The 27,509-nt window shown below is 39.5% G+C and overlaps 3 protein-coding genes across 5 annotated transcripts in view; 2 read left to right on the forward strand and 1 right to left on the reverse strand.

Moving 5' to 3' along the window:
* The first annotated feature begins 1,460 nt into the window (after window positions 1–1,460).
* On the forward strand, window positions 1,461–8,667 carry maats1 (MYCBP associated and testis expressed 1). Its single transcript, XM_023336530.1, has 17 exons — window positions 1,461–1,636; window positions 1,716–1,792; window positions 2,404–2,552; window positions 2,646–2,708; window positions 2,848–2,904; window positions 3,012–3,181; window positions 3,264–3,441; window positions 4,485–4,642; window positions 4,726–4,872; window positions 4,957–5,081; window positions 5,154–5,270; window positions 5,729–5,800; window positions 5,919–6,065; window positions 6,145–6,366; window positions 6,753–6,901; window positions 6,990–7,081; window positions 7,185–8,667. The coding sequence occupies exons 1-17, from the start codon at window positions 1,549–1,551 to the stop codon at window positions 7,349–7,351; spliced, it is 2,178 nt and encodes a 725-aa protein (XP_023192298.1). The 5' UTR covers window positions 1,461–1,548; the 3' UTR covers window positions 7,352–8,667.
* A 1,832-nt stretch (window positions 8,668–10,499) lies between these two features.
* nr1i2 (nuclear receptor subfamily 1 group I member 2) lies at window positions 10,500–23,682 on the forward strand. 2 transcript variants are annotated; one of them, XM_023337540.1, is made up of 10 exons: window positions 10,500–10,681; window positions 12,582–12,772; window positions 14,090–14,220; window positions 15,423–15,592; window positions 15,670–15,989; window positions 17,380–17,525; window positions 17,625–17,656; window positions 19,767–19,883; window positions 20,027–20,132; window positions 20,216–20,305. In XM_023337540.1, the coding sequence occupies exons 2-9, from the start codon at window positions 12,588–12,590 to the stop codon at window positions 20,090–20,092; spliced, it is 1,167 nt and encodes a 388-aa protein (XP_023193308.1). In that variant the 5' UTR covers window positions 10,500–10,681; window positions 12,582–12,587; the 3' UTR covers window positions 20,093–20,132; window positions 20,216–20,305. The 2 variants fall into 2 exon arrangements, with proteins under 2 accessions (XP_023193308.1, XP_023193307.1); XM_023337539.1 differs by lacking the exon at window positions 17,625–17,656 and having other exon boundaries at window positions 20,216–23,682.
* The window catches only part of gsk3b (glycogen synthase kinase 3 beta), a 38,267-nt gene continuing 33,930 nt past the window's right edge, over window positions 23,173–27,509 (reverse strand). For both annotated transcript variants that reach the window (XM_005799309.2, XM_014468890.2), the window contains exons 9-11: window positions 27,254–27,440; window positions 26,850–26,948; window positions 23,173–25,966 (exon numbers count right to left, since the gene is read on the reverse strand). In XM_005799309.2, coding sequence (XP_005799366.1) covers window positions 25,890–25,966; window positions 26,850–26,948; window positions 27,254–27,440 — 363 coding nt within the window. In that variant the 3' untranslated portion in view covers window positions 23,173–25,889. The remainder of the gene's footprint in view (window positions 25,967–26,849; window positions 26,949–27,253; window positions 27,441–27,509) is intronic.

A 27,509-nucleotide genomic window follows, 5' to 3' on the forward strand; every position in this document is an offset into this window, starting at 1 on the left:
GAATTGGAAATTTTTAAATCTTTTTTTGCACTTCAACTTGACTGCCGGGTCAAATTGACCCGAACAGTATCTATGTAAAAAGTGGACGCAGGGGGGAGTGCAAATGTGTAAAATGAATACTTTTTCAATTTATATGTAGAGTGCAAATGTTAAGACAAATAGAAAAAGTTTCATGTAAAAAAAATACTTCCAACTATTTTCTTTTTATTTTTAAACTTTTAAACGGGTCAATTTGACCCGCAACATATCAGGAACATTAAAAGACCTACCTGAACTTTCCCCTGCTGCCGGGAGCATTGATGGCACTAGTAATGGGATAAAGTGCAATATTGAAGTGCTATTGTATCACTGTTTTACTCATAGTGTTTCATTTTTGTCTTTCTTTTAGGGACTGAGGCTTCTATGGTGGCGGTGTCTTGACTTGTGTGTTTTGTTGGAGCACCTATTTCTTTTTGTTTGCTTTGTTTTTGTAGTGTCCAGAGTGATCAAATGTTTTTTACTGGATGTTGCCCTTTTCCTCACTACTCCACCCCCCCACCCCCCCCACCCCCCATCATTGGTAAGCCTCAGTTTTCTTGGAAATGTAAACATTTTATTACAATCAATTTTGTTAAAAATGCATTCGCTGTTTTAACTGTGCAATTTCAGGTTATTGTTAATTTAAAAAACATATTGAAGTTTAATAAATTTTTGCAGAATTTTCTGAATCTTGTCTCCTCATTTCCAGCAGAACTTACCCGTGTCCTCATTACCATTACATTTTCCTGGAGTTATTCCAGGTGGTGTTGTTGTTTTCCCATATTGTAAACTTTAGCATCCTACATTTGGGTTTCATAATAAAGAAAATCCACCCCAGGTTGCTACATTTGCTTTATTATTTATTCATTTATTTAACTATTTTGTGTAGTAAATTTCTTAATCTGGGACCTGAGTCCAGATTTGTACTACTACAAGAAAGGTGGTACGACAGTAAAAAAATCCTTGAACAAACATGCTGATTAGAAAAAGTTATTTTATTTATAAAACGCATGGTTAAAATCTATGCTTCATGTGTATTGTGTTTCTTTTTAAATACCGTGAAGATTTGTGTTATGTTTTGCTAAATGATGTTGTGACACAACAATAAATATTTTTTTTTTTTTTTCCTTTTCTGTCTGGCTTAATCCAAGTTATCTTTTTATTGCCTATTTGGTTTCTTTGATTTAAAGCACTTAGTGTTGCTGTCTTTCTATGAAAATGCTGCATGAACACAGACAGATATATATATATTGGCTCAATTCAAAAGGTTAGAAGCAGTACAAATAGAAAAGTCGCTTGAGAGCCAAAAGAATGGGACAATGTTGGTGAACTAAGCCAAATGAGTCGGATCCCAGAAAATAAAGGCATTTCCCATCAGGACACCGGATACACACTGGGTACTCCTCCCCTTTCCTGACGTTCAGTTTGTCATCTCCATGGTTACAGCGCTGAACGTTTTCTACGCACGGGATAGTTTGAACATCGCTGCAAGCACACGAACTGGGTTGAGGCAAATTTCCCACTAACAAAATGAGCTGCTCTATCACCCAAATTAGTAATGAGAACAAAGATTATTTTAAGGCTGCTCTGCCTAGGCGGCCTTCTGACTGCGTACGTGGTGAGTAAAAGAAGAACGGTAACGTTTGGTAGCATGCTGCAGTAAAGCTGGTTAACAGTCACTGCACCTTTTGTGACAGATTCAGTTTACACAGCGCCATCAGAGCCGCACCACCACAGGCCCAGGGTTAGGGCCTATACAACAAAGGAACGATTTGTGAGTCGATATTACACACGTAGTGGATGTAGGACTGACTTTTATTATATTTTAGTTTATTTATAACCTTGATTGGTTATTTACAATCATGCAGACAGTTTTTAATATCGATTAGATTGGTGTCTTATACAAGTTTTCAATGTGATACTTTCTAAATATTGTTGTGCTGTAGACTAAATGACAATAAACACAAAGATTAATGTGTTCAAAGCTCCATTTTTGTTAATTATGATGATCTTCTTACAGTTAATGGAAACACAACATTTAGTATTAGTGCAAAATAAAACATCTTACAGCATTGTGGATAGGTTTTCCTATGAAATGAACAATGAGGGAATGAGGAAATGAAACAAGCAGTGGTCGATGAAAATCTGGAATCTTACTTAGTGAATAAAACTGATTAAATTGCACTGAGAACACCCCACAAGAAATAGCTAAGAAAGTCAACGCAAATGAACGAACTGATAAGACTATACCTTAATATCAATAGTAAATAGTTGTAAGTGATACAAATACAAATGTAAGTGAAAATCAAATGAGACCCTAATTTAGCTGCTGGCTGGGATGTTTCAAAATGCAGAACCTGATATTTTTCTTTTTATCTCACTCAGAGAAAACTACATGAGTCTGACTATTTGTTGAGCGGCGAGCCATTGCTCACCTTCAAAACGGACCCAGCAGAGCCAATGCCGTCCCGCTCCGATTACCGCTGGCAAGCACATGCTGAACGGCGCAGGGAGACGCTGCGGCAACTGGCTGGGTGAGTAAAATGAGCAGTTTCGCTCTGCATCGCCACAGTTCATCCATGCTTTTTCTGTGTTCCAGTTGTGATTCTGAGGTATCTCTTTGACAGGATTCATCCAAATCCTCAAACATGCCTTGTGACTGGAGCTGACTACTGGAAATACTATAAACGGTTTGGTTTTCCACTACACATTTTAAAATGTTTTGATTTTAACATGCTGCATATATTTAACTTGCACTAAAACAGTAAAAAAATAAAAAAAACACTGTAAACACTGAGATGACGTAAAATACATATTTCTCTCATCTAGGCCTTGGATTCCATTTGAAGAAAAGTTCCCAGCAGATGTTGTCTTTGAATTTGCAGAGTAAGTTGCTCAAGATAGATTTTTTTGTTGTTGTTCTATCTGTGTCAGTGGTTTATTTCTGTTTTAGCAGTAAGCATGCTCTTCTTTTGATTTTAAAATCACTGCAGGGAAGATTTTATAACCACTACTAAGGAACAACTGCCCGCTAAGCGCTCTCTGGGCATTCAGACAGACTTCAGAGAAAGTGAAACCCAGACTGACCCATACAGTCCTGAGTATGTGGTGCAGCGTGGGATGACACCCACAGAACTCCTGCAACTGGCAACATTGACTTGGGGTATTAGCTCAACTGACATCATCCTAACGCCACAGATTTCCATTCTCAGAGCCGCACAATGCAGCTTACCTCTGCCTCGTAGGTCATGGCTTGCCAGCAGGCCTTGCTGAGGTGGAAATGATAGAGCGAGCGCGTGAAAAGCGAATTTGGGAGACCACCCTTCCTCCTCGCCACGACCTGACCCAGATCGACAAGAGGAGGCGCATGATGGAGGAAATGGAAGCCAAGGAGTGGGCTTTCAGGGAAAGCGAGATCGAGAAGTGAGTTGCTGTTTTCTTCAAACGTGTTTTTGCTTTTTCACCTGACAATATAAACGATAACCAGAAGTTCCAATGTGAGGTGTTATTTCGTTTCTCTTTTTTTAATTAAAAAAATCTGTATTTCAAACAAATATATTAAAATCTACAAACTGGTGTGTCCCTAAAAGATAGATGGAAATATTTCATAGGCAGTTCCTACTAAACAGTTATGTCAGAAAGAGTGTACCCCCCTCTTACCAGTTTGTGAAGTTATGTAGTCCTGACATCTACTCTACAACAACACAGCAAACTTCTCATCCGTTGTTATTTGTAGTACACACATGAAGCCAAAATGGGAAAGCACTGAAAAGAAAAACTACACTCCATGTCTTAATAGCTTTTAGAATCCAAATTGGCTTTAAGTGGTTTCTAATAGTAAATAATCTTTCTCATTGTGGAATGATGAATTCCAGAAATGTTTAGAAGTTACCTTATGCCCCTTTCCAGATAATTCAGACAGAGTTACTTCTCTGAACATATTGCTGATGTCTTTCTGTCTTGGCTCTGTGTTAGCACACACCTATCTGTTCCTCACAAGCAAATGGTCAAAACTGCCTTCATAGAGGTGACCACTCAGAGAATGATCAGTTCATGAAATGCGGTCAATTAGCACCACCTTGCTGCTACTTCCTCTCAAATATGAAAGTAGAAAATGTGTACTTTATTATTAATTTTTTTTTCTTATTATTATTGTTATTATTTACGTATAGTTATACTATTTTGCCTTTTTTTTTGTGGAATTTGTTGAGTTTTGTTTCTTGAGTCTACATTTTAGATCCTGTTTTTTAGAACTAGATCTGTTTAGGTTCTGAGTTTGAAAGAAGATGTACTTTCTTTTTCTATGACTGAATTTAAAAGACCAAAGTTTAGTTATTTGAAGTGACTTTCCCAACTCAGGGTTCTTTCGGGCTTGTTTTTGATGCTCTCTACTTTTCAGAAATAAAAAAGCTCCCTAAGCTCTTTAAATTTAAAACTAAACCCAGAGTTATTTCTTTGTTGAGCAGAGTGCAGGAGATCCGCCTTGCTGTGCTGGGGGAGCTGCTAAGGCAGAGAGATGAAGCTCAGAAGGATACTGCATATGACCGACTGACCCAATTATACGCTAAGCACCTGAAGGACAGGGAGCTCAAGCTTGAGAAAACCCACCACAGATACATAAGATGTAAGACATCCCATAGGTTTGACGAGAACAACACATTAATGAAGGCTTTTTCTCATTCTTCACACTCACTCTTATGTCTACAGCAATTAGAAAACTGGAAACTAAGAGGAAAAATGTGGAGGGAAAACTGCAGCGACGGGACATCGTTGCTGATTTTCAGACTCACAATGACAAGTTCCCTTACGGCAATATGAAAATGTTCAACAGTGACTACATAAACACATATGAAGGTCTGATTAAGAATCTTAGCAAATGCTACTGCAGACCCACAGAGCTGGTATATTGTTACAGTATTTACATTTGATCATACACAGGCTTACAAGAGCTAGAGACAGGACTAGCGGCATCACTGAAACAAGTGAAGACACAATGGAGAGACATTAAGGGCAAAAGGAAGTCTGCCGCACAAATAGCAGTGGAGCTACTGGAGGATTACAGGGTAAAAATAAAGCTTAGTGAGTGTATCATCTGGCATCTGCTTCCATACTCATTACAAATTGTGGTTAAACAGGCCGTCAGGGACGAGGAGGGCAAGGAGATTGAAGTGAAGGGCCACCGTTTTCCGTTTCGAAAAGAGAAGCCACTTCCTACCCCTCCCGTCACTCCACTAGTGGAAATCCCCTCAGAGGTTAGTTAATCACTGTTTGTTATTACTTTTTTTAAACTTGTCAATTAAGAAATTGCAAAAGTCTTCCAAAAATCTTCAACATTTGTTTTGTTGCAACCACAAACTTCAATGTTTGTCATTGGGAGTTTTATGTGAGAGACCAACAGCAAGTACTGCCAAACTGGGAGTGGAAGTAAAACAATTTGTGACATTTTAATTTGAGTGTGCATATTGGTTCATCCCCCTCTATTCTAGTACTCCTACATTAGTAAGTCCAAGTCAGCCAATTGATAAAAAAAAAAAAACCTTGACCAACCTCAATAAACCATACAGGGAAAACAGCAAACATTTGGAAGAAGATGATCAGTTAGATGAGACAAAAATGTAGCTTTCTCAACTACATGTGACACAAGTAAAACTGTACATCAGTGCTGTATTAGAAATTGTACTTGTGAACTGACTTGTCATTCTTCATTAAGGAGGATGAGAAAACAGAGCTTGCCATCATCTTTTTGCAGAAGCTACTCAGGGGAAGAAGTATCCAGTTTGAGGTGGGTATGAGCTGGCATTATGGCTCATGATTTTCAAAGTTCCTCTAGAGACATTGGCATGTGTTTTAGTACAAAGCATGCAATACATCCATCTTCTTCAATTTGTGACATCATTTAGATCTTCAAGGGCAAAGAAAACCAGCTGGAGCTCATCAGGGAACTTAGGAAAGTTCACGCTCTGCAGGCTAGGGAGCAGAATATGCAGAAAGCAGAAAAAGACTTCATACTGATGCTGAAGAGAGAGAGAGATCAACAGATGGAGAAGGTGACGCTCATTGTAACCAGTCATAAGCGATACAAGCTCAGCAATGATCCTGTCGCACTCGGGTCTTTCTCCTCCGTAGGCTGCGATCAAGGAAGCGCGTCAGGCCGCGGTGATTGGCGTGGACCTCGCGCAGGTGTTCTTCATCTTGTCCCAGGAGCTGATTCATCTGCAGGAGGAGCGCAGGGTCCACGCTTTCATGCTCCTGGCTGAGAGAGAGCGCCGTCGAAGGGAGGCGGAGGAGAGCGGGAGGCGTCAGGTGGAGGAGCGCAGGCGACAAGAACGAGACGAGATCTTCAGAGAAGTGAGTACCATCTTGTGTGACATTATAAGAAAAGACACTATGCTGAAAATAAGACAACCCCTTGCAGGGGTATTTATACGTCTTAAGGATTTCTGATTATGTCACCTTGCAATATTCATTGTATTTTATTGAGATTTTATTTGCTGGACAAACATGAACTAGTGCATAATGTTGAACTTGTGGATGATGGTGGTCTGAAAAGTGAGGCTGAAGCAAAGCATTTTAACCCCATGATGCCTGATCTTCATGGTGTTCATAATGTTTAAGGTTGCGAGGTGTGAGGTCTTGATTAGTTGTTTGTTTCCATCTGAAATATATAATAAAACAATGTTGAAAATCTCTACAGCTATATATTCACCTAACACATAAAAACTTTGATGTGTCAGATTGTGCAGGTGCACCAGGAAAGCGTGGATATGTATTTGGAGGACATGATTTTGAGAAATGTGGATTATTTGGCCGAACAGCAAGCCAGAGAGGAGATCCACAAGAAGGCACAGCAGCTCAATGACATTGCTTACGCCATGGAGGAAAAGTAAACTATGACTTAAGAGTGTCTGTTCAAACTTTTTGTTCAGAAATTATAACCAAAAAATAATAAAACGTGTATGTATTTTCTGTAGCAAGGACAAATATCAGCCAGAGGAGATTGTGTCAGAGCTGGTGTACAGCTTTCTTATTCCCGAGATTGAGAAGATGAGAGTCAGGCGAAGAGGTTCGTGTTCACACGTTTGGATGGTAGAAATAATAAAAAAGAAACTCTGATGTAAAAATGTAAGGTAACTCATTATTTTTTCCTTGTTTGGTTTTTCTTCAAGTTCAATTGAAGCAGCTGAGACACTTGGAGGCAGCTCGGAGGATCATTCATGGGTTTGAAGTCCCTATGGAGATCCATCCGCCTGAAACTCCGCAGGAGAGCACCGCTGATGTAAGAACGTCTGGGCCAGATGAGGAAGTGAAGACGAGCCAAGAGAGCCAAGAGTAGTAGAGAAAACAAGCACAGCAGTCATAATCCTAGCAAACAAAGGAGTAAAGGTTCAAATTTAACTTGCGTAGCTTTAATATCTGATGCAAAACTTATTTTCAAGGTTTGTCTGTCAGTCTAATAGAACTCATTCTAGATTTTTTTGGAAAATAAGTCATGTAGAGATTCATCGGATCTAGAGTGATTAATATGGAGCACAAACTTAATACTAAGTTTAATGAAAACATTATTTTCAGCCCAAGTTTTGAGGGAAGCCTTGACTAAAAGGACGGAAAATACTTACAGGTTTGAAGTTTTTGTGTTTGTCCATCTTAGCAATTAATAGCATGTTGGAAATTAATATTTGTTTGAGTCTGTATTACTGAGTGAAACTTGGATTTAATTTTTGTTGTTTGTATCTTACAAATTTTCCCTCCTACAGAAATCTAGTAATCTTGGGAACAATATTCCTTTCTGGGTTTAAGCCCGGGTGATTTGTACAAAATCATATTTTAAGCCATTTTAAGTTCAGGTCCAAATAATGATTTATATTAAACTTACTGTAACTACAGATTATTCTGACAATGTCATTGATGCTAGAGAACCAATACCACCAACACCAGATAAATGACACGGATTGAAGTGACCACTTATGTAAAAAGACAGTGCACCCGAAATCTTTTGTTTGTGTGCGACTCAGTGATGAGAGCTCGGATAGCTTCTTTTTAAAAAGCAGTTGCCGCCCCAAGGTCGTGGTTATGTGGTTATTGGGTAACAACAGATTTATGTAATGTAACTGAATCAGCTGTGAAAAATAGCGCTCAATGTCTGCAGTGCAGTAAGTAAACAGAGAACTGACGATTTCATCAGTTTCCCAGATATGGTTGATCAGGCCACCTTTCAGGTGTATGAGAACATCCCTGGAGTAATTGGCTTTTTGGATGGAGGTCACATTGCTATTACGTGCCATTCTGCGGAAGATGCTGGGTTGTACAGGACTCATAAAAACTTGTAAATGAATGTACAAGGCGTGTCCCCCCACTAATCCCACTGTAGATATTCGGTATTGCTGCAGGATGTAATGGCTCAACTCATTATTCCTGTATCTTCCAGAACTCCTATTTGTGCTCTGTTTGAAGCAGGACAGCACAAAAAAAGTCTTCCAGGGGACAGCAAATAAAGCTGTTGAAGCTTTCCAACTTTATTTTTAATACCATGTACACTTTAAGTGAGTCATTTGTGAAATAAGGCCGACATAAACACAATAAACCTTTTCTTGAGGCCGTGGAAAATCCAGTTACTTTTCTTCACAGGTAAGAACTTTGAAATAATTTCCTTTAAAAGTCAGTTCTTGATATTATAATAGTTATACAATACAGTCTCTTATCTTTCTCCATTCTCTGATAGGTCAGTGGTCAAACTCCAATTTCTTAGACACATACAAACAGGACCTTATATGGATTTCTATTAATTTTAGTAACTGCATTTATGCCTAAGCAAGGCATTTTCCTAAATCATTTATACCCTACTTCTAACAGTGAATCACAGTAGAACTGCAAAAGAAGTCCTCACTTTCCACAAATGACCTCTATTGGTAAATATTGTGAATGAAGTTGTCTATATGTAATATATACAAGTACACACACTGACTGATTTAGATCAAATAGAGATATTCTCCCTCAGGTTTTCAAAGAATTTTCTTCTCTACCATCATCCACATCATCAGTATGTTCTGGCCTTCATTACATCAATCTGAAACTTTATAATGTAGCACTAATTATAAACATTGGATTACTGTGGATTAAGTTACACTAGATTATTCTGGTCTTGGACTAAACCCAACCTTTGTGTAGTAACTGTGTCTCCAATCTGGAGTTTGGGGTTTTAGCCACTAGAGGGCAGAATGTTTTCAGTCTGAGCTCAAAGTGGAAGAGATTGGACCAGGGAGAGAGAAACTTTTCAGATTCCGCCCTAAGAGGGAATAAAAAGTACATTAAATGTTAAAATGGACACTATTTCTCAAACTAGATCAGAACTTTTATTTATTTATTTAAATATGTTTGCGCATTAAAAAGAAGCATTTTGCTTTATACAGAAATTCAGTGAAGTATCTGATGCAATTACATATTTTTTTTACGGTTGTTGATATGCATAAGTATATCGATAAAGAAATAATTTGCAAAAATCCTACATCTAAATATAAAACTATTCAATAAATTAGAGTGTAACAGTTATTCATCTCTTTTTTTGAATTTATTCATCTTGTACGTTTTCCCCACTAAAATTAAACATTTGTAACACTTGTGTTGTTTTTGAAAAACAAAAGAAAAAAAAAACAAGACAAAACTTTTGCTTATTTATTTTGTTGGACTATCGATAAAACTGATGCTAAATGCAATTGAGAATTCAAATTAAACAATATTTTAGAATATTGCAAACATGGGCAATAAAGTCCTCAGATGTACCAATAAAACAAGCGTTAAATAGGTATTATTACACTCTCCTTTTACTGATGACCTTTAATCTGGTTATCAGTAGGTCAGACACGGAAAGGAATCCTTTTTTTCCCACAACGTGTAGATTTTTTCATTCAGAAATGTATCAAATCTAGTATTTCCTATTATTTTTGGATTGATAAATACACCAGTAATGAATTTCGAGTTTAATAAAGATCGGATTGGGGCAAACGCTTAAATGGAGGGATCATCTTGGAAAACCTTCGTTATAAATTGTCATTCAAAACTGTTACATTAATGAACAAAACTATTACATTTTTACCTCTTTCATTTGGTCAAAATAGGAATTCCTTGTCAAACTGGAAACTGGTATCAGTCAGGAAAATCAGTGCATCAGTCCTTTCTAGTGATAAAGACTGAGCATGTTTACTTCTTGTAAAATGTCACACAACTGTTTTTACTTTGTGTCTTACGTTTACGTTGGTATTATTTTATCTTTGATTTTTTTTGTAGATATTTTTCCATGTACGTGCAAGTTTAAAATAAAGCTTAAACGGAGAAAGACACTATGAGCGTGTACGTGGCATTATAGTGACTTTTACGTCAACACATTTCCTCTGCCTTCTAGTGATCGCAGAGTGGATACCAAGGTAACCGCTGTAATCGGTGTGGGCGGGGTTAGACCCGTAACTCCGCCCTCCTGAGAAACACTTGTAGTAACCAGCCCCGAACAAAACGTGCAAGGCGAGCAACAGGTCCGACCAGGCGGGATAAACAAGCAGTGGCTCTCACCTGCGGCGCGCCAAGGAAAAAAAAATCCTGAAGTCCTGCGTGGGTCAGCCGCGGCGAGGCGAAGGTGTCAGGACCGCAACAGGCTGGACATCTGGAAATTCAGGTGAGAAACATGATTGACCCCGACTGTGTTTGATTAAAGATCGACCTTTAACCAGGTGAGGGAAATCAGGGTTCACCTCGACATGAACGTCACATGCACACGCACACCCCCGCACATCCCTACACACACACACACACACGTTTGTATGGTTATTAAAGTCGAGGTGTTGTGCAAATATGAAGCGTTTTGAAGCAACAGTGTGTTTCTGAATCAGCACTTTTACCCCAAACTGAAGCGTCTATGTCTAAACATAGCAGCGCTTGTTTGGGTTGGTTATTCTCTGCTTTAACGAATTTTAACATGACAGCGAAATGTATAAAGTGGGGCTGCAAGACGCGGGTCCAGCCTTGGCGGCTGTGTGTTTTCATTGGTGCGGAGAAATTAAAAAAAAATTAAAAAATAACTGGGGGTGGGAAAGAGAAGAGACCTTTATCTCATGCCGCATCGGCAGACTTTTGAAACGACGCAGTACATTGTCGTTTCAGTGTTTTCATAAAAGCCCGGCTCCTGTACTTCTGCAAACTGTAAAGCAGTTTCACGTGGTGAGACTCACACTGTGAGAACATTGCGTTGGTGAATAAAAGGTTCCGAATAAAAGACAATCATCTTAACTTCGAGTTATTACTCATCCTTGTTTCTATTTAAAGCCAGTCGCAGGTAGTTTTGCTCGTCAGGTCGTGTATCGGCTGTTAATTTTAATTGGCAACAGTGACTGTTCCAGTTCAAAACAACGAGACAAAAACGTAGCAGAAATATGACAAATGAAAAGCAAAATAGGTGATTGCAAGGCAACATCTTCTGCACCAATTAACTTTACAAATATCTTATTTCAGGAAATGAAATCCTAACTCAATAAAATTAGAGAGTACTTAAAAAAACAACAACATCTCTTCCTCTAAATTGAGCTATTTGGCTACACATTACTTTTATTCTGGGTATCTTTAATAACTGCACAATAGTATTTCTTAAATGTTGTACATTTTTACTTACTCTAAAGACTCTTATTTTGGTTTGTATGGATGTTCTTGTCCCAACGTAATTTTTCCCCCCAATTTGCTGCTGGTACATCTAAATTTCCACACCATGGGGAAAACTGGACTTCTTATTTGTTTTCCTTGGGTGAAAATCTCCCATAAACAGTTGGACTACAGTTCTGAAACTCTTAGAGTAAATAAAATGCAACTATTTCTTAGTTCACTAAAAGCCTCCAGGCACAACCCACATATTGTTCAAATCTGCACAGATGGATAAAACTTGCATCGCCTGGAAGTGGAGAGGACTTTACTTTCTCTTTGAGCTTTATATAAATAATAATAATTTGCTCATCTTTAAATGAAAAGCAGTCTTCCACAGTCACTTTTTTATCATTAATTATAGATAAGATGTTTTGTAAAGCAATACTCACCTGCATTCATCACATATTTTGAACTGGTTCAATTTGAAACCCTAGTTTTGAAGTGTTATTCCAAACCTAATGATATGATATTCTGGAGCTATCCAACCTGTGTGGTTACTGAAAGAACGCTCTTCCACTGGTTTTCTAAACAATTTATCTGATATTCATTTAGACTGCATGCCGACAATGTTTGGTTGCTTTAACGGGAGAAACTAGAGGTAGATTCATGAGACGTGACTAGACTGCAAAGACCCAGCTACTGTGTTGCATTCTTCTTCTTCTTCGATCTATTCATTTTGTCTCTCTAACTTAATTTATTAATATATTTTTGTTAATTTTTGTCCTGTCTTGCTTCGTCAATGTGTTTCTTTGTGATTTGGGTCAAATGAGGAACCAAACACAGACGTTAGAAGTTTGTTTTTTTTCTTACTCATCGTGGTCTTTGTGTTTTATGTCAACATATAAAATGTAAATTAAAAAAATAAAAGAGATTTTTCTTTTCAGCTGAGAATGAGCAGGGAGGCTGCTGATATCCATTTTGTCTGTGAAGCTCGCGACAAGCCGCATGAGGAGAACGAGGAGGAGAAGGAGGTGACAGAAGATGAGGAGCCCAAAGCCTGCGGCGTGTGCGGCGATCTGGCGAAGGGTTACCACTTCAACGCTCTGACATGTGAAGGCTGTAAAGGCTTCTTTAGGTAAATTGTAGGTGGAACATTATCTGTGGAAATGATTCTAATTACACATTTTCTTCCTTATAGTTCAGGTTCTGGTAATTAAATGCTGCACTTTTGACATTGCAACATGATGAAAATGGTAACTGGATTCACGGTGAAGCAGCTGTTACTGTTGCTTTGCAGCAAGAAGGTTTTGGGTTCTAATCCTGATCAGTGTGCTTCCATATTGAATTAACATGTTTCCTCATCCATGGGTTATTTTGAGGGGTTCCAGCTTCATCCCTCCATCCAAACACATGCATCTGAGGGTTGGGTGCCTTCAAGTGTGTGTATGTTTGTGTGATTGTCAGTGAACCTGTTGACCTATTCATGGTGTCCCCCTTCTTTTGAGGAAACAGTCTTGCCCTAATAAAGACTTAAAAAGTTTCCATCTGTACAACTCCTATAATTGTGATGAGAATGCTGCACAGAATCATCCACAAACGGCCCCTGGGTTGCATTTATGGCCCCTTCTGGTTGAAGCTCAAAAGAGCCAGAGTTCAAAAATCAGATAACATCAGCTGTGGAGTCAGGTCTCTAAGGGCATTGTTCAGAAACAGGTGGGCCATACACATGACTGCTGACCCCTCTTAATGCATCCTAGCTACAACTCATGCATTTTTTATAGGCTGCTGTGATTGTTTTTCCTTTGGTAGATGGGCCCTCCAAGTTCATCCAGGGACAGTTGTTTTTCTTTAAGATTTTCCTCGATTGATCCTGCTGTTGTGCTACAGAAAGACGCTACTCCGTAGCAGGAATTTGTTGCTTTTGTTTCGCCTTTGTGGAATGAACTACTTTAAGGTACATCAGTGTGTTGTTTCTCCATGTGTAGCTGCAGGAACTTCAAAAGATATGGAGACTGCAAGCTGTTGCTGCTGCCAGCTTTCAAAGTGCCCTTTAGAAGTTTTATTTGTTAGTAGGAATTATAGATTTTCAAAGCACTCATCAAAACTCAGGCACTTTAAAAGTCTATTTTAGTGGGTAAAATAAAATGAAGCATGTTTTTTATTATTGTTTTATCTCCGTAGATGTATGGCAACCACCTGGCTCAGGGAGGCCTCACAATGGGGCATGTTGTTAACGTAATACCATCTTTTACTTTTCTTTATATGACTTTTGAGATTACAAAAATTAGAGTAAAGTTATTTTACGGCCCAGACATGTAACTATGACGGAACAGTCCAGTTTGTGGAAATAATTTAGACTTATTTTCTCACTCAGAGCTAAAGATTATTGTTTATGGTGCTCATTATGTTGGAAGGCTGTTTCTAATTTGTGATTTTTTAAAAATAAATTTAGACGTGCCATAAACAGGTCAACGCAGCTCCGATGCCCGTTCCTGAATAAATGCATCATCACCAAAAACAACCGCCGCTCGTGTCAGGCCTGCCGTTTCAGAAAATGCCAGGCCATCGGGATGCGGAAAGACAGTGAGTAACATCCGGTTATAATATTTCTATTGGTTGGTTAACACTTTCTTTTAAACATTTTCTTTGTTTTTAAGCAAGAATACACTCATGGTAAAAAGATGTCAAACTCTCTTTCACATCTTGGCCTTTAGATATGAAGACATTATCTTTAACATGACTTTGTCCTCATAAGGATGTAAAATTATTTAAAGCTAACATTAAGCATACAAAACCACAGCAGATTCTTATAGTTGTTTAATAAATCAAAAACTAAAATAGCAATGTTGTGAGGAAAATATAAGTACACTAGTTGTTCTCTCTCACATCAGTTTAGAGGAACTTTGTGCCACCCTCCTTCACCACATCATGCCCAACTGCTACTTTCAATCTGGTTGAAGTCTGGACTTTGACTAGGCCAGTGCAGCACCTTTGTTTGTTTCGTTTTCAGCCATTTCCTTTGAGATTTGCAGCTGTTTGTTCTCTTGATGAACCAGTTCAGGTCCAGCTGTAACTTAAACAGGACTGATGCTGTTACAGTTGACTCAAAAACATTGTGGTGTGAAGAAGAGAATATTGGCTGCAAAATGAGTCCAAATGATCATGTCTTCACCCTAGGATTGATAATTTCTTTGAGGTCTTTGTGTTTAATTTGACACTGTGCCTGATGGCAAAATAAAAATCCACCTTGACTCATATGATCTCTGTCTTTCCAAACAAAATAAACTACTCTAGCCTTTTTGTATCCCATCATTGCCTTTACAGATGAAATCATCTGTATTGGATTTTTTTTTTTTGTAATTTCTGTGGACCCAACATTGATCATCTTTCCCACTATTGAATAATGGACGTCCGATTGTCTGGAAGTGACTCTATACCCTTTCTAGGTTCGTAGACTATATTAATTGCATTTTATGGTCATTGCTGATGGTTTTCCTTCTTGATGTGCGGCTAACACACATCGTCAGACCTGAAGAAAAACTCCTGCTTTTACACCAGCAGTCATGTTCATTAGCAGTCTAAGTGCTTTAATTAGTCCAGCACATTCTGATTTATAGAAACAAATTAACGAAAGTAAAAGCGTTAAGTAGTAAAAAGTTATTTTCTTTGAAGATCATGTTTTCATCTGTCTTGACTTGCGTTTGACGTTTTACTGGGATTTGTAAATCAAAGCACAAGGTGAACATTTCTGATATTGTTTCGTCACTTCGTGTGCGGATGTGCAGTGGTCATGTCGGAGGAAGCGGTCTTGGAGCGAAGAATCAGAATAAAGAAGAAAAAGATGTGCAACACGACCGCAGAGCTTTCGACCCAACAGGAACGGGTGGTTGAGGAGCTGCTCTGTGGCCTCCGCAGCACGTTTGACTCAACGTTTTCACGCTTCACCGGCTTTAGGGTGTGTGACTTGGCACAAGCGCGTAATATTGGTCATTGTTCTCGCTATTGTTTGAATTATCATTATTTTTTTACCAGCCCATGGACAGAGATGTGTTGACGGAGAACCAGCAGTCCAGACCCCAGACCAGCAGCCTGATGAAGAGCTGGTGTACAACTGAAGTACATGGAGATGATCCTTCAAAGTCCCCTTACCCCTGCTCCTTTTCCTCCGCCTCCTCCCCGTCTCTCTCTTCCTCCTCCACCCGCTCTTTCCTCCCCGGTTCCTCTGAAAAAGGTGAGGACAACGTTGGAGACAAGAACAGCAGCGTTTACACTAACCTCCCGCATCTGGCTGACCTCACGACCTACATGATCCAGGACATCATCCGCTTTTCCAAAAGCCTCCAGGACTTCCGGTAAACAGGTCCATGTTCAGATAAAAATAAACGAGTTTACCAGAATGGTTTTCCAACACCTTGAGCCAGAAATTATCAAGAAACTTTGATGTATTGAAAAATAGTTTGAAAATATCTTATTTGATATCTGCAGCACACGACAAATAACCTCTGTGTATTTCCCTGCCAAGTATGAGATTTCTTCTGTTTCGCCTACTTTCCATGTAGTTCTGTGATGCTCTACACGTATTTCAGTAGTTGTAGATTTTAGTACCGCAAGTTATCCTTAAAACCTAAAAGGAGTTGCTAGCTTTTCAGCTTCTGGTCATTAAGAAAGCCTCAGTGGCGTTTCCTCTTGTTGAAACAGAGAAAGCCAGATTTTAGCCAAAAGTAAACAGAAATGATCTCCTTATTGTTGAAGATGAACGTTTACCTTTTAATAATCTGAAGCACATGTGACCTCATTGATCAGGGCTCTGCCTGAGGGCTCAGAGGTCATGATCATCCTTCTGTGGTTTCAGTTTCTGTTTACACACAGGCATTTCATACGACTGCTTAAAGTTTCTCCTCAACATTCTTCTCTATAGATTGAATAGAGAGCATCTGCGAACATCGGTTGCAAGATTTTCACCTGATTCTGAATAGCATTCACATCTAGACTTTTATTAGGACATTCTAACACATGAATCCAACCATTAAATTGTGCATCCGACTGGGTATATGGGATTGTTCTTCTGCTGGGTCCACCTTCAGGCCTTTGTGGCGTCTGACAAGAAATTCTTGGATTTAGCTCCATTTTTCTCCACCGTCAACTTTGACTTATTTGCTTGACTCAGCTGCAGCAATGTTTCCACCCCCCCATGCTGCCACCACAGTGTTTCCACCACAAAGCTTCATGTGAAAGATGGTATATTGAGGTCGATGTGCTAGTTTTCTGCCACATTCATGGGCTTATCTTCATACTACAAATTTTGCATTTAGGCCAAGAACATGCATTTTTCCTATGTTCTTATCAGAGAACCTTCTTGCATACATTTGCGGTGTCCTTCAAGGTTTTGCGGCAAACTCTAAATGAGACTTATTGTTCTTCCTACCACTGAACAGTCGTGTCTTGGTAGGTTTGCTCTGATTTTCAGATGATTTACTGAACAGAGAAAGTGGAAATGGTTGGAACTTTCTTAAAAAAAAAAGATTAACATTTGAAAAGATTTAAAGTCTTCTTCATAAAATTCCAATAAATTATAGTAAGATGTCTGTTTGCAATGGAAGAAAATCTAGAAAAAGAAAACAAATCCAAGCATGCAGAATATGTGTGCAAGACAAAACTTTAATTTTGACCCAAGGTTTCTGTTCCCGCCATGTTGCATAAAACATTTGTGAGAACCGAGGTTTGTGTTCATATCTCCTGCAGGTCACTAAGCATCGAGGACCAGATATCTCTACTGAAGGGAGCCACGTTTGAAATAATGCAGATTCGCTTCAACATGGTGTTCAACACTACGACGAGCAACTGGGAATGTGGCTGTATTACATACTGCATACACGACGCAGTGCGAGGTGGGATCAAATAGTGCTTTAATTTGCTATATAACATGTTGTTCCTTCCAATCACCTCGGTTGCGAATATTTCCTGAATTTCCTCCTCTTATTTTGCAGTATGCAACATCTGCTGTTCAACGGCTAGTCAGGTTGGCTTCTAGATGATGTCGTCTACCTGCTCCAGCAAACATGACTAAAATGAGTAATAATTTAAGCAACAATAGCAAAGAATACGAACAGTTTGATGCTAACTGAAAAAAGTAGCTCGCAAAAAAAAAGAAAAAACGTTTTAGGAAACCACACTAAGTAATCAAACCAGTTCAAGACGTGTCAAAAGCTTCTGATTTTACAGAGGTGGCAGGTATGAGACTACATTTTTACTTAATTACTCTTTGTGTCAAGTGAATGAGTCAACCAGAATATATTTTTTTTGATCAGATAAGAGTACAGCTGGGGGAAATCTGTGTGGTGTTTGTGCTATTTTTTTCTTGCCTTTCAGCACTTTGCCATTGCATACAAAATCTGCAAAATGCTTGTGTGCTCATTAGTATCCTGCACGGTCTGTGTGACAACACAGACATGTGTGCACAAGCTCTCTCTGCTACGTTGTCTCTTGGTTGTGGAATATCTCAACTCCTGGAGAGGGAAGCTTCATCAGAATGCAGTCAAACTGGACCCGCCGCTTTTGTGTTCGTGCCAAATGGAGCTCATATTCACATCTTTTTGCACGCAAACGGTCTTGCAGTAGATGGTTGTTTGATAGTCTCTGCTTTCTGGAGTCAAGAAAGATTGGGTGGGGGGAAGGATCTTTTTCCAGTTTGGACCCTGCTTAAATAAGCAGGTTTAGACAACAATTGGATGATTGAACAGCTCAAAACGGCCTGAGCAGCTACAGTATTCTGCGGGTTTTTGAAGGAACAAGAACACCTGAATTTAAGATTCTTAGAAAAAGATCAATTAATTGAGGCCAGTGGTCTCAAACTCCAGTCATTGAAGGCTGGAGTCTTGCAACTTTTAAATGTGTCCCTTGTTCTACACACTTGAATTAAATGGTGAAACTGCCTCACTAACATGCATTTAAGCACGACAGAGCTCTGCTAATGAACTAATAATGGAGCCAGGTGTGGAGACGCACAGAGAATCCTAAATGTTGCAGGACACTGGCCACTGGGGATTTGTTGATTTGTACTGATATATGAGTTACTGTCCAAGACTCTTGTATTGCTTTGCAAAACTGAAAATCTAAAGGAAATTAAAAAAAACAATGTTGCAGAAATATACATTAATTGAAGCAAACCCAGGATTTTAAGGCAACTTAGAGGTGCTGATATGTGAATTGACCAAGTGGTAAACTTGGAGCATTGGTCACTGCTGCATATTAAAGACAAATGATTAAAAAAAACACACATTTCTTTTTTTTTTTTCCATTAGACTTTACCTTTACTGCTTGTGTAGGCTGAGGTTATGTCTAATCACTGTGACATTTTTTGGATGAACTTTAAGTAACTATCAAGAAAATATCTCTTTAATGTGCCCATCACTCTGTTTGAATAACAGGAAATGATAAAACCGACACCACAAAGTACTTCTTTCAGTTAAATAAAAGCACAATGAAACTTGCTAATTTGTCTGCCTTTGGTAACTTCTACTGAATAAATTCAGATATTTCAGAAACATTAGAATTGGAAGATAAATCATTTTAAAATCCCTTCTAATGGACCTTAGAGATGATTTAATTTTTTTTTCTCGATTTTGTCGTACTAAAACCAGATATCTGGCTGGATGCAACATTTTAAATGTGATGGCATCCTGCATGTTAATTATTTTCTTGGCTCAACTCACCTGAGTCAAACGGCAGTCTCTGCAAAACATTTTGGCGTTTGGGAGGTATTTTGATTTTAAACCAGCTGTGCAACACAGTCTAAAAAAACAGAAGAAAATTATATCTTAAAAAAAAAAAACTTTCCTACAGAGCTTTACAGTAAAAAAAAAAAAAAAAATTAAAATCCTTTAGTTACTTTCTAGGGAATGTTTAGGGTTCTTATAATAGATAATATCGCTCTGAATAAAGAAAAAAAAAACTTAAAGATTTTTTAAAACCACATCATTTTATACATTTTGCCAAGGCATGGCAATGATTATTTTGTTTTTGCGTGGTTATATTTCCATGTTTTCATGCAGTTCATGGTGAATCTGTGCCAGCTCGTGCATCTCGTTGTCGTTCAATGCCCTGTTTTTTTTTTTTCTCACGTCTCCCAGGGGGTTTCCAGCCGCTCCTGCTTGAGCCCCTCTTCAAATTTCATCACAATCTGCGCAAACTGGACCTGCAGGAGGAGGAGTACGCCCTCATCCAGGCCATATCGCTGTTTTCTCCAGGTAGCGGCAGAACTTCCGCTCCAATCAATCATTAATGAGCCCTGTAAATATTTAAACCTTACAAACATCTATGTGCGCTTGCAGGCACATAGATGAACGTGAAATATATTTTTAGATTTTTCCATTAAAATTCAATCCACCAGATCGTCCTGGAGTGCAGCATCACGCCGCCATCGATCGAGTTCAAGAAAACTTGGCAGAAACTCTGAAAGCCTGGATCGACTGCAAGAAAAAAGGCCCAAACAAACAGTGAGTGAAATCCCACGGTCAGCCCCTTCCGCTGTGGAACCTCTTCACATATTTGCGAACCTTTCGTCTGCAAACTTTTCCAGCCTGCTGTATCCCAAAATGATAGCCTGCCTCACGGAGATGAGGACGATGACGGAGGAGTACAGCAAGCAGATTCTGCAGATCCAAGACGTGCAGCCTGACACCATCTCTCCGCTCATCATGGAGGTGGTCAGTAAAAACCCCTGCAACAACATCTGAGGCCCAAAACTGGCCACTTCCAGCATTCAGCTCTTATTTAGCTGTTGGGGGTGGGGCGGGAACTGAATGTGCCCTTTGATTCGCTGCTATGTAAAGCACACAGGAAACTTGATGAAGCCATCTGCTTTTTGCACAATTTCAAAGCTTTTGCTGGGCAGAAGCGAGCTTTACAGACTCACTGATTTGTTGCTTTCAGGTGCTTTTGTTGTGGCATTTTGAGACAATATGAGTATTGATGTTTACGTTGATTTTCACTGCACTCAGAACGGAGACTGCTCAGGAAGCCAAGGGAAACCTTCTTCTGAAAACATTTAAACCGTCTCGCGTGTTACCTCAGGTTGTGTTCAGTTTTGTGTTTGTTGTGCTATGTAAAACAGAAGTTTAACACTTATTGTAAATAGAACTGAATAGTAAAGGTGCTTTTTGAAATCTTTTATTATGTAGCCTGATTAAGATGTGTTAATTTATATTAAGGCTCAGAAACCCCTCAAAATCAGGCTGTCTGGTAATATAAAATCAATCTGAAGGATTTCTCTCAGATGAAAAAAAAAAACACAATAAGATTGCTGTGCTTTTTTTTTCCAGGACATTGATTTGTTTAAGCCACGATAAGACAATTAAGATGCCATTTAAAGGTTAATGAATGAATCAAAGAGAAGTAATAATCAGGACATAAATGAAATGTATTATCACACTGAGATTTGTTGACTAATTAAATTGGGCAAAGAAAGCAGAAATTAAAAATGCCACACTGCTTCTACTCCACTGATGAAAAAGACAGACTTTAGGTACTGAGCTTTCAAAATATGATCTAAACTGATTAAAGAGTTAAAGTTATCATGGGTTTATCTGATTTTGAGTTCTAATGTCATGGTACTTTGATCTGCGTTGGATTCAAAATCAAAATGCTCTTAAAGGAAGTGGTGGCTCAACAATTCCTATGCAGACGAAAAAATGGACACTTGTTCATCTTTACACAATAGACAAACATAAACTAGATTAAGATGCAACCTCAAACATCTAATGTAACCAAATCTCACAGATTGATCAGGCTTTATGTGTTCCAGGGTTCAGACGGTCTGAACACAGCACAGCTCAGGAACACACTTCTGGGTATGGAGCGATCAGGAGGTGCTGGTCAGCCAATCACAGGCAGAATCTGGGTTACAAAGACAACATATTTTCCTTTTAAAATAGAAAACAAAACATCCAGGGACAGAGTAAGTTTCTGCAACATCAACAAACTGTCATTTCAGACATTAGGCTTTGTGCACTTAACAAAAACTCTGCAGCAATAAATACATTAAGCTTGATAAGAGATTTAAAAATCACAAAATCTTTGTCTTTTACATTCACCAAGCTCCACTTTTTAATTAATGCAGTTGTTTCCCTAAAATATGAAAACTCTTCTTTTATTTTACTCCATTATCCCACATCAATTAACATTTATTTCAGTAAAGCACCCATGCAGAAAACAAAATCTAACTGCATGTTCTAAATGGGGGAAAATGTAGCGCCACCTGTTGGACAAATGTAAAAATACCTGGGGATGAAGAACCACAGCCGAATCCTACGAACCCCTTCTAAAAGCGCCAATGTCTGTCTATAAAGCTCAAAAAAGTCCATTTTGCTTGGTATAAATTATTAAAATATAGTGTTGTTATTCCCTCATCAAAAACATACAAAACACATTTTCTTTCATATATCTTATGTCTCCTACTAAAAAATATGCTAATTTAGTCAAGTTCCACATAAGTCTGCAAGTTTTAATTGAATAGACAGGAGTCTGCTGTAAGAGTATTGATTTATGCTGAGAAATATGAAATTAAATATTAACATTAAAAATGCGATTTTCAATATTACAATTTTCATGTGCAAATTGTTTTAATGCGTTGTTTAAATTATTTATTTAATCCTCCTGTAGTCTTATCTTAAGGGTCCCATCAGACAATCAGTTCCCAAAGCCATGAAAAAGGAGAACCTTGTAAAAGCGCACACGGGGTCCTTGTGACCCCGCACAAAGTTAAAAAAAAACAACTCATGGGATCCAAATGACCCCATCTCCTTTTACCTTAACCAGCGGGTAGGTTAAGGTATTAGAGTGCGAAGAGAAAAATAATTTTGAAATTCAGGGATATTCAACACAACCTAAAACATTTGATTAAAAGCAAAAGGGCACAAAATGTCTTTGGGATTTCTTCAGAGTTGAGGGACATTTATACAAAACCACTTGGTTTCTCCATGTATTGATTGATTTTTTTATGTGTCTTGGTATAAAGCTATGGAATTTGTTCATGCCTTCTCCTGGCTGATGCCTTTGCAAACCTATTTCAAATTCACTTAAACTTACTTTCTAGTTAATTAGACTTATATCTGAGGACAATGAAAAAACAATGACCAAGTCCTTTAACTCCATCAAAAGGTTATTGAGTTAAGTAACAGATTTTTGTGTTTCAGTTGAATTGTTCATGACATATCAGACATTAAAGGTTCCAGTTTCAAGCTTTCCGATCAGGTCGACTGTAGGTGGCAGCAAACCTTCTTGAATTAGGAATATAACATCTTTAGACTCTGAGATTACATTTATTTTTGCACTTAAATTATTGTCTTCTGTTTCACATCAGTATTTTTTCACACAAATGCAGCAACGGTTGTAGCCGTACTTTCTGGATGGGTTCTCCCGTAGTTGCCTTAAATGATCTTTCTTATCATAAAATAATTCAGATTATCCAGTTCATTTTACTGGTTGTGCCAGAAACACACAGCTAACACTAAAAGGAAAACCAGGCAGACAAATTCCTTGATCATTTCCAGGCTATCCTACTCTTTATTTGTTGCAAATTACAGTACCAGGGAACTATTCCTCGGAGCACGCAGAGGGAATATTTACAGAGGCGCAACATTTAGCATACCTTCACAGAAACAAAAGGAAAAATCAAAACAAAAAAAAATTCAGTCACAAACAGAGGCATTCAAGTAGTAGTACTGTTATACAGGATGTATTTGTTGTATTTTTTTCTTTTACTCTGTTTCTGTTTCTTTTACCCCAGTTAGCATATGACCAGTATATATGCTAGTATGACTTATTATACTAGTAGATATACTTTTTTTTCTGTTTTTGGTAACCATTTTGTTTTTATTGAACTGGGTGTCGAGGGTTGGGGTACAGTGGTCAAACCTCCTGGTGGAGGGAAGCAACACGTTCATGAATGCAAAATTACAGCAAGCAGGAGACGTGGGAGATAGGCTACATGACTCGAACCCCCCCCCCTTAGGTGCTACTGAGTCCTACCCCAACCCTCTCTGTCTACGTTTCAAGATATGCAGCCCAGAGACAACAGAAATATCCAGACAAAGGGGAGGAGAAAAAGAACAGAGAGTTATTGCCTCTGAGGATGGCTCATCACAACTACGTCAACGTTCGGCTTTGGTAACAGAACCAACACTGTGAGCGATACTGAATCTCTACTGTAGTCTATATTTACAGTACGAGAGGCCTCCTGCTGCCTCATCAGTCCACGTGCGTGCCCGTGATAAAACATCTATCAAAATAAACATCAGTTCCCAAAGTCTATATTGTATCTTCAGCTGAGGGATGAGGTTGGGTGGGTTGGGGGGGAACCTTACAATTAATGTCTGTATAATCCACAAAGTATGCGATGAAGGACGGGGGCGAGGAGGAGGAGAAGGTGGAGGCTCGTGCGGCGGGACGTTTGACAGCACCGAGGGGGGGAATCACGACATCGAGGGACGGGGGTGATGGAGGAGACAAGGCGAAGGTGTATGAAAGCAAAGGCACTCCAAACTATAGTTACACTATACATGACTAGTTCTTGTTACAATAATACAGCTGTCATCTACTGTACTGTACAGGTAAGATTGAACATATGGCTGGATAAAGCTGATCATCGTCATCTAACAATATCCATAAACAATATCAGTTCAGCCCTGATTCTTTTTTTTTCCTTCTTTTCTTTCCTAACTCTTTGTTTTCGCTCATAAACAGTACATGGGTCAGCGTATATACATACCTTAAACACAACATGGGAAAAAAATAATAATCGTAACATAAAAAACAAGATACAAGACGTACAAGTCAGAATTTTGGTGAGGAGCATTTATACTGTATATACAAATTGTTTTTTTGTTTTTTTTCCTTTTCTTCTATTTTTAATGTAGTGAGTGTTCTTGGTAAATAAACACATCTGGACAGTACCGAGCAGCTCTCTATGCACTGTGCTGCGGGGACGAACGGTGGTTAACACTTTAAGGAGCGCGCTCGCTGAAAAACGAAACAAAAAAAAACAAAACACAAAAAACTGTGATCATGTGGAAGAGAGAGGCGGATGCTGACAGGAGAACCGGTTCGTCGAGATGCTGCACCATCGCACCGTTACGGAGTCCAAGGCAAAAAGGAATAAAGCAGGTGCTCTAAATCCACCTACAGCCTTTAATACACGCAACACAGGAGAGGAGCGAAGCTGCTGCTGGACTCCAACGCTTCCAGCAAGAACAGGAGCAACAAACAAAACATCAACTTATCCAGATCCGTCTTTAGGCAGCGGCAAATATTGCCGCTACGCTGCCAGATATGAGCTCACCATAAATGATTTCTGAACCATTGTAGTTATTATACATTTATCTATATATACTTTTTATACAGAAAGAAAAGTATTATATAAACTGTGTGTATGCTCGTTTGTACTGTATGTATATATTATACAAGCACACAGGAAGCAGATACACATCACATCCGTCGTCGCACACCCCCCGCCCCACCAAATCGCTGCCCAGGAGTAGGAAAAAAAAAAAAGAAAATTAAAATAAAAACGATGAGTAAAACAGGCTGCTAGAATTAAAAACCCCAGGCGAAAGAAATAAACCACCCGATCTGCAGAGCTTCTTCCAGCGGTCGTCATCATGCATCAACGTGTGCGAGAGGATGTGAGTGTGTCTGAGTGTGTGTAATACACGTGCATGAACCTCATGCCTTGTCTGCGGAGGTGAAAGGTCGTGGCGCCCCTCTCCGGTTGGTCCTTCTGTACTTGGGTCATGCACTACAGGAGGAACCAGAGGAGGAGGGGGTGGATGCAGAGATGTGGTATGATAACGAGGAAGGGGCAGTCAGGAGGCGATGAGGGGCAACAAAGGACTTTTTTTTCTTTCTTTTTTTTTTTTTACAGATTGTCCTCTTATAAATGTTAGGAGGCTACCATCGAGTATACATGTTTAGTATACTTGTAGTCGGCAACGCATCTGCCCCTACGATTCCCTGTCAAAGGGAGCATAGGTGGGTGGAGGACAGTTCAGACAGCTGGGGGTCAGAGGTGGAGGTCAGGGTGGCTGGGTTCGTGTGGTCGTGTCGCCGCTGAGCCCCGGGCCGCTGCAGCATCGCCACGCCGCCGCCAGGAGCAGAGCTGATCGCAGCTCACCCCCTGGCCAGGTGAGGGCGCAATGGAGAGGGGGCTGTGGGCCGGGGGCTGAGGCCGGGGCGGGGCGCGAGTGGGGTCTGCAGGCTCAAGAGGTGGAGGTGGAGTTGGAGGCTGAGGCGGAGGCGGTGGTGGTGTTGGGACCTCGCTCCGTGCTGCTGCCATCTGTGGGCAGGGAGAAGGTTAGTGAATGTTAGCTGAGAGAAACTGATTAAAAGAAAGAAAAAAAACTAGAAATTTGAGTTCTGTTTTTTCTATGCAAAAATGTTTCTTGGAAATAAAACGTATTGTTTTATTTCTGACACCTGTCAGAGCTGAACATCTAATTCTGCTGCCGACTACTGCTTGGTGTCTCCTTATACTGATCACACACTATTGTGGGACGGCGTCCCATTTTTTTATCCGTTATTTTTTGCAACTTGGTCAGAGTGGTTATGTTGAACTACACAAGTAGATCCTGTCCCACAGCATGATACTTCCTCCACCACAAGCTTTTGGGAGGTGGCAGAGAGGATTTGGCAAATGCCAAGAGGGGCACAAACCACATACTCAACTCTGCTAATCACCTACAAATTCATTTTCCTCACTAATGTGGGAAAATGAATAAATTGAAATAAACCAGCTTTCCAACAGCAAGAGATTTATTACCAAGAAGCATTATTACAACTACAAAGTAGCTGACAAACATTAACCTAATACTCTAATTGACTTTTTAATCACACATTTTCTACCTATAATGAATCTATCAAAGTTTAACCTCTGCTCATCATGGCCTCGTTTAACCATAGTGTAATAATGTTAAAAAAAATAAATAAGGCAGAAACCGACCAGTATGATTATAGCACATGAAAATTATAACTAATAATCAATTGTCAACCACAGTCTACACAAATCTACGTAACTTAAAGGTGCATTTTAATAAATCAATTTCAGTAGTTCTACTGAACTACTGAAATGTTTATTTCAGTAGTTCAATAGAGAAAGGGAAGTGAGTGCTTCCAAGTTGATAATGGTGAAGAAAGTGTGCTGAAGGAAGTGCGGCTCTGACCTGTGGTGGCAGACGCGTTGGTTGGTGTCGAGGCGACAGCCTGGTTGCGGGCGTGGGCAGGGATGAGTATGGAGGCCAGAGAGGGATTACTAGATAGCTCTGAAAGATAATGAACAGAAGTTATCAGGTCATGCTGCTGCACAGCTTCACTAAACCCTGCAGAGACACTCAGATCTGTCAAAAATGAACATTTCCATGAGCTGTGCATGGAAACGCAGGATTAACTGGAGGAAAAGCTGAACGCAAAAGAATCAGGAAATAAGAAAACTTCCACAGAGGGAGGTGAGGTGTGCTCAATCCGAAGCAGATAAAGTAAAAACAGACAAACATGAGAATGGAATAAAACTATTTCAAAGGGTCAATTTTATTTCCTTATGTGACCAGCTTGTGTGTCTGGAGCTTACCCTGGGTGGTGAAGTTGAAGAGCGAGGGCTTCTCTCTGCCGTTGGGCAGCTTGGTATTGGGGTCACGCAGCTCATCAAAGAAGGAGTGAGCGCAGGCCTCCAGAGGGGTGAGGCGCGCCGTGGGCGTGTACTCCAGCAGGCGAGAGCAGAGGGCAATGGCCTCCGGAGGGGTCCGAGGCCGGAAGACCTGAACAGCGGTCAGAGACAGCATCAACGTGTTAAGATTGGTCGTTATCGCCATGCAGGTAGACGTCTG

Source organism: Xiphophorus maculatus, chromosome 7, assembly GCF_002775205.1.
Source record: "Xiphophorus maculatus strain JP 163 A chromosome 7, X_maculatus-5.0-male, whole genome shotgun sequence".
NCBI lineage: Eukaryota > Metazoa > Chordata > Actinopteri > Cyprinodontiformes > Poeciliidae > Xiphophorus > Xiphophorus maculatus.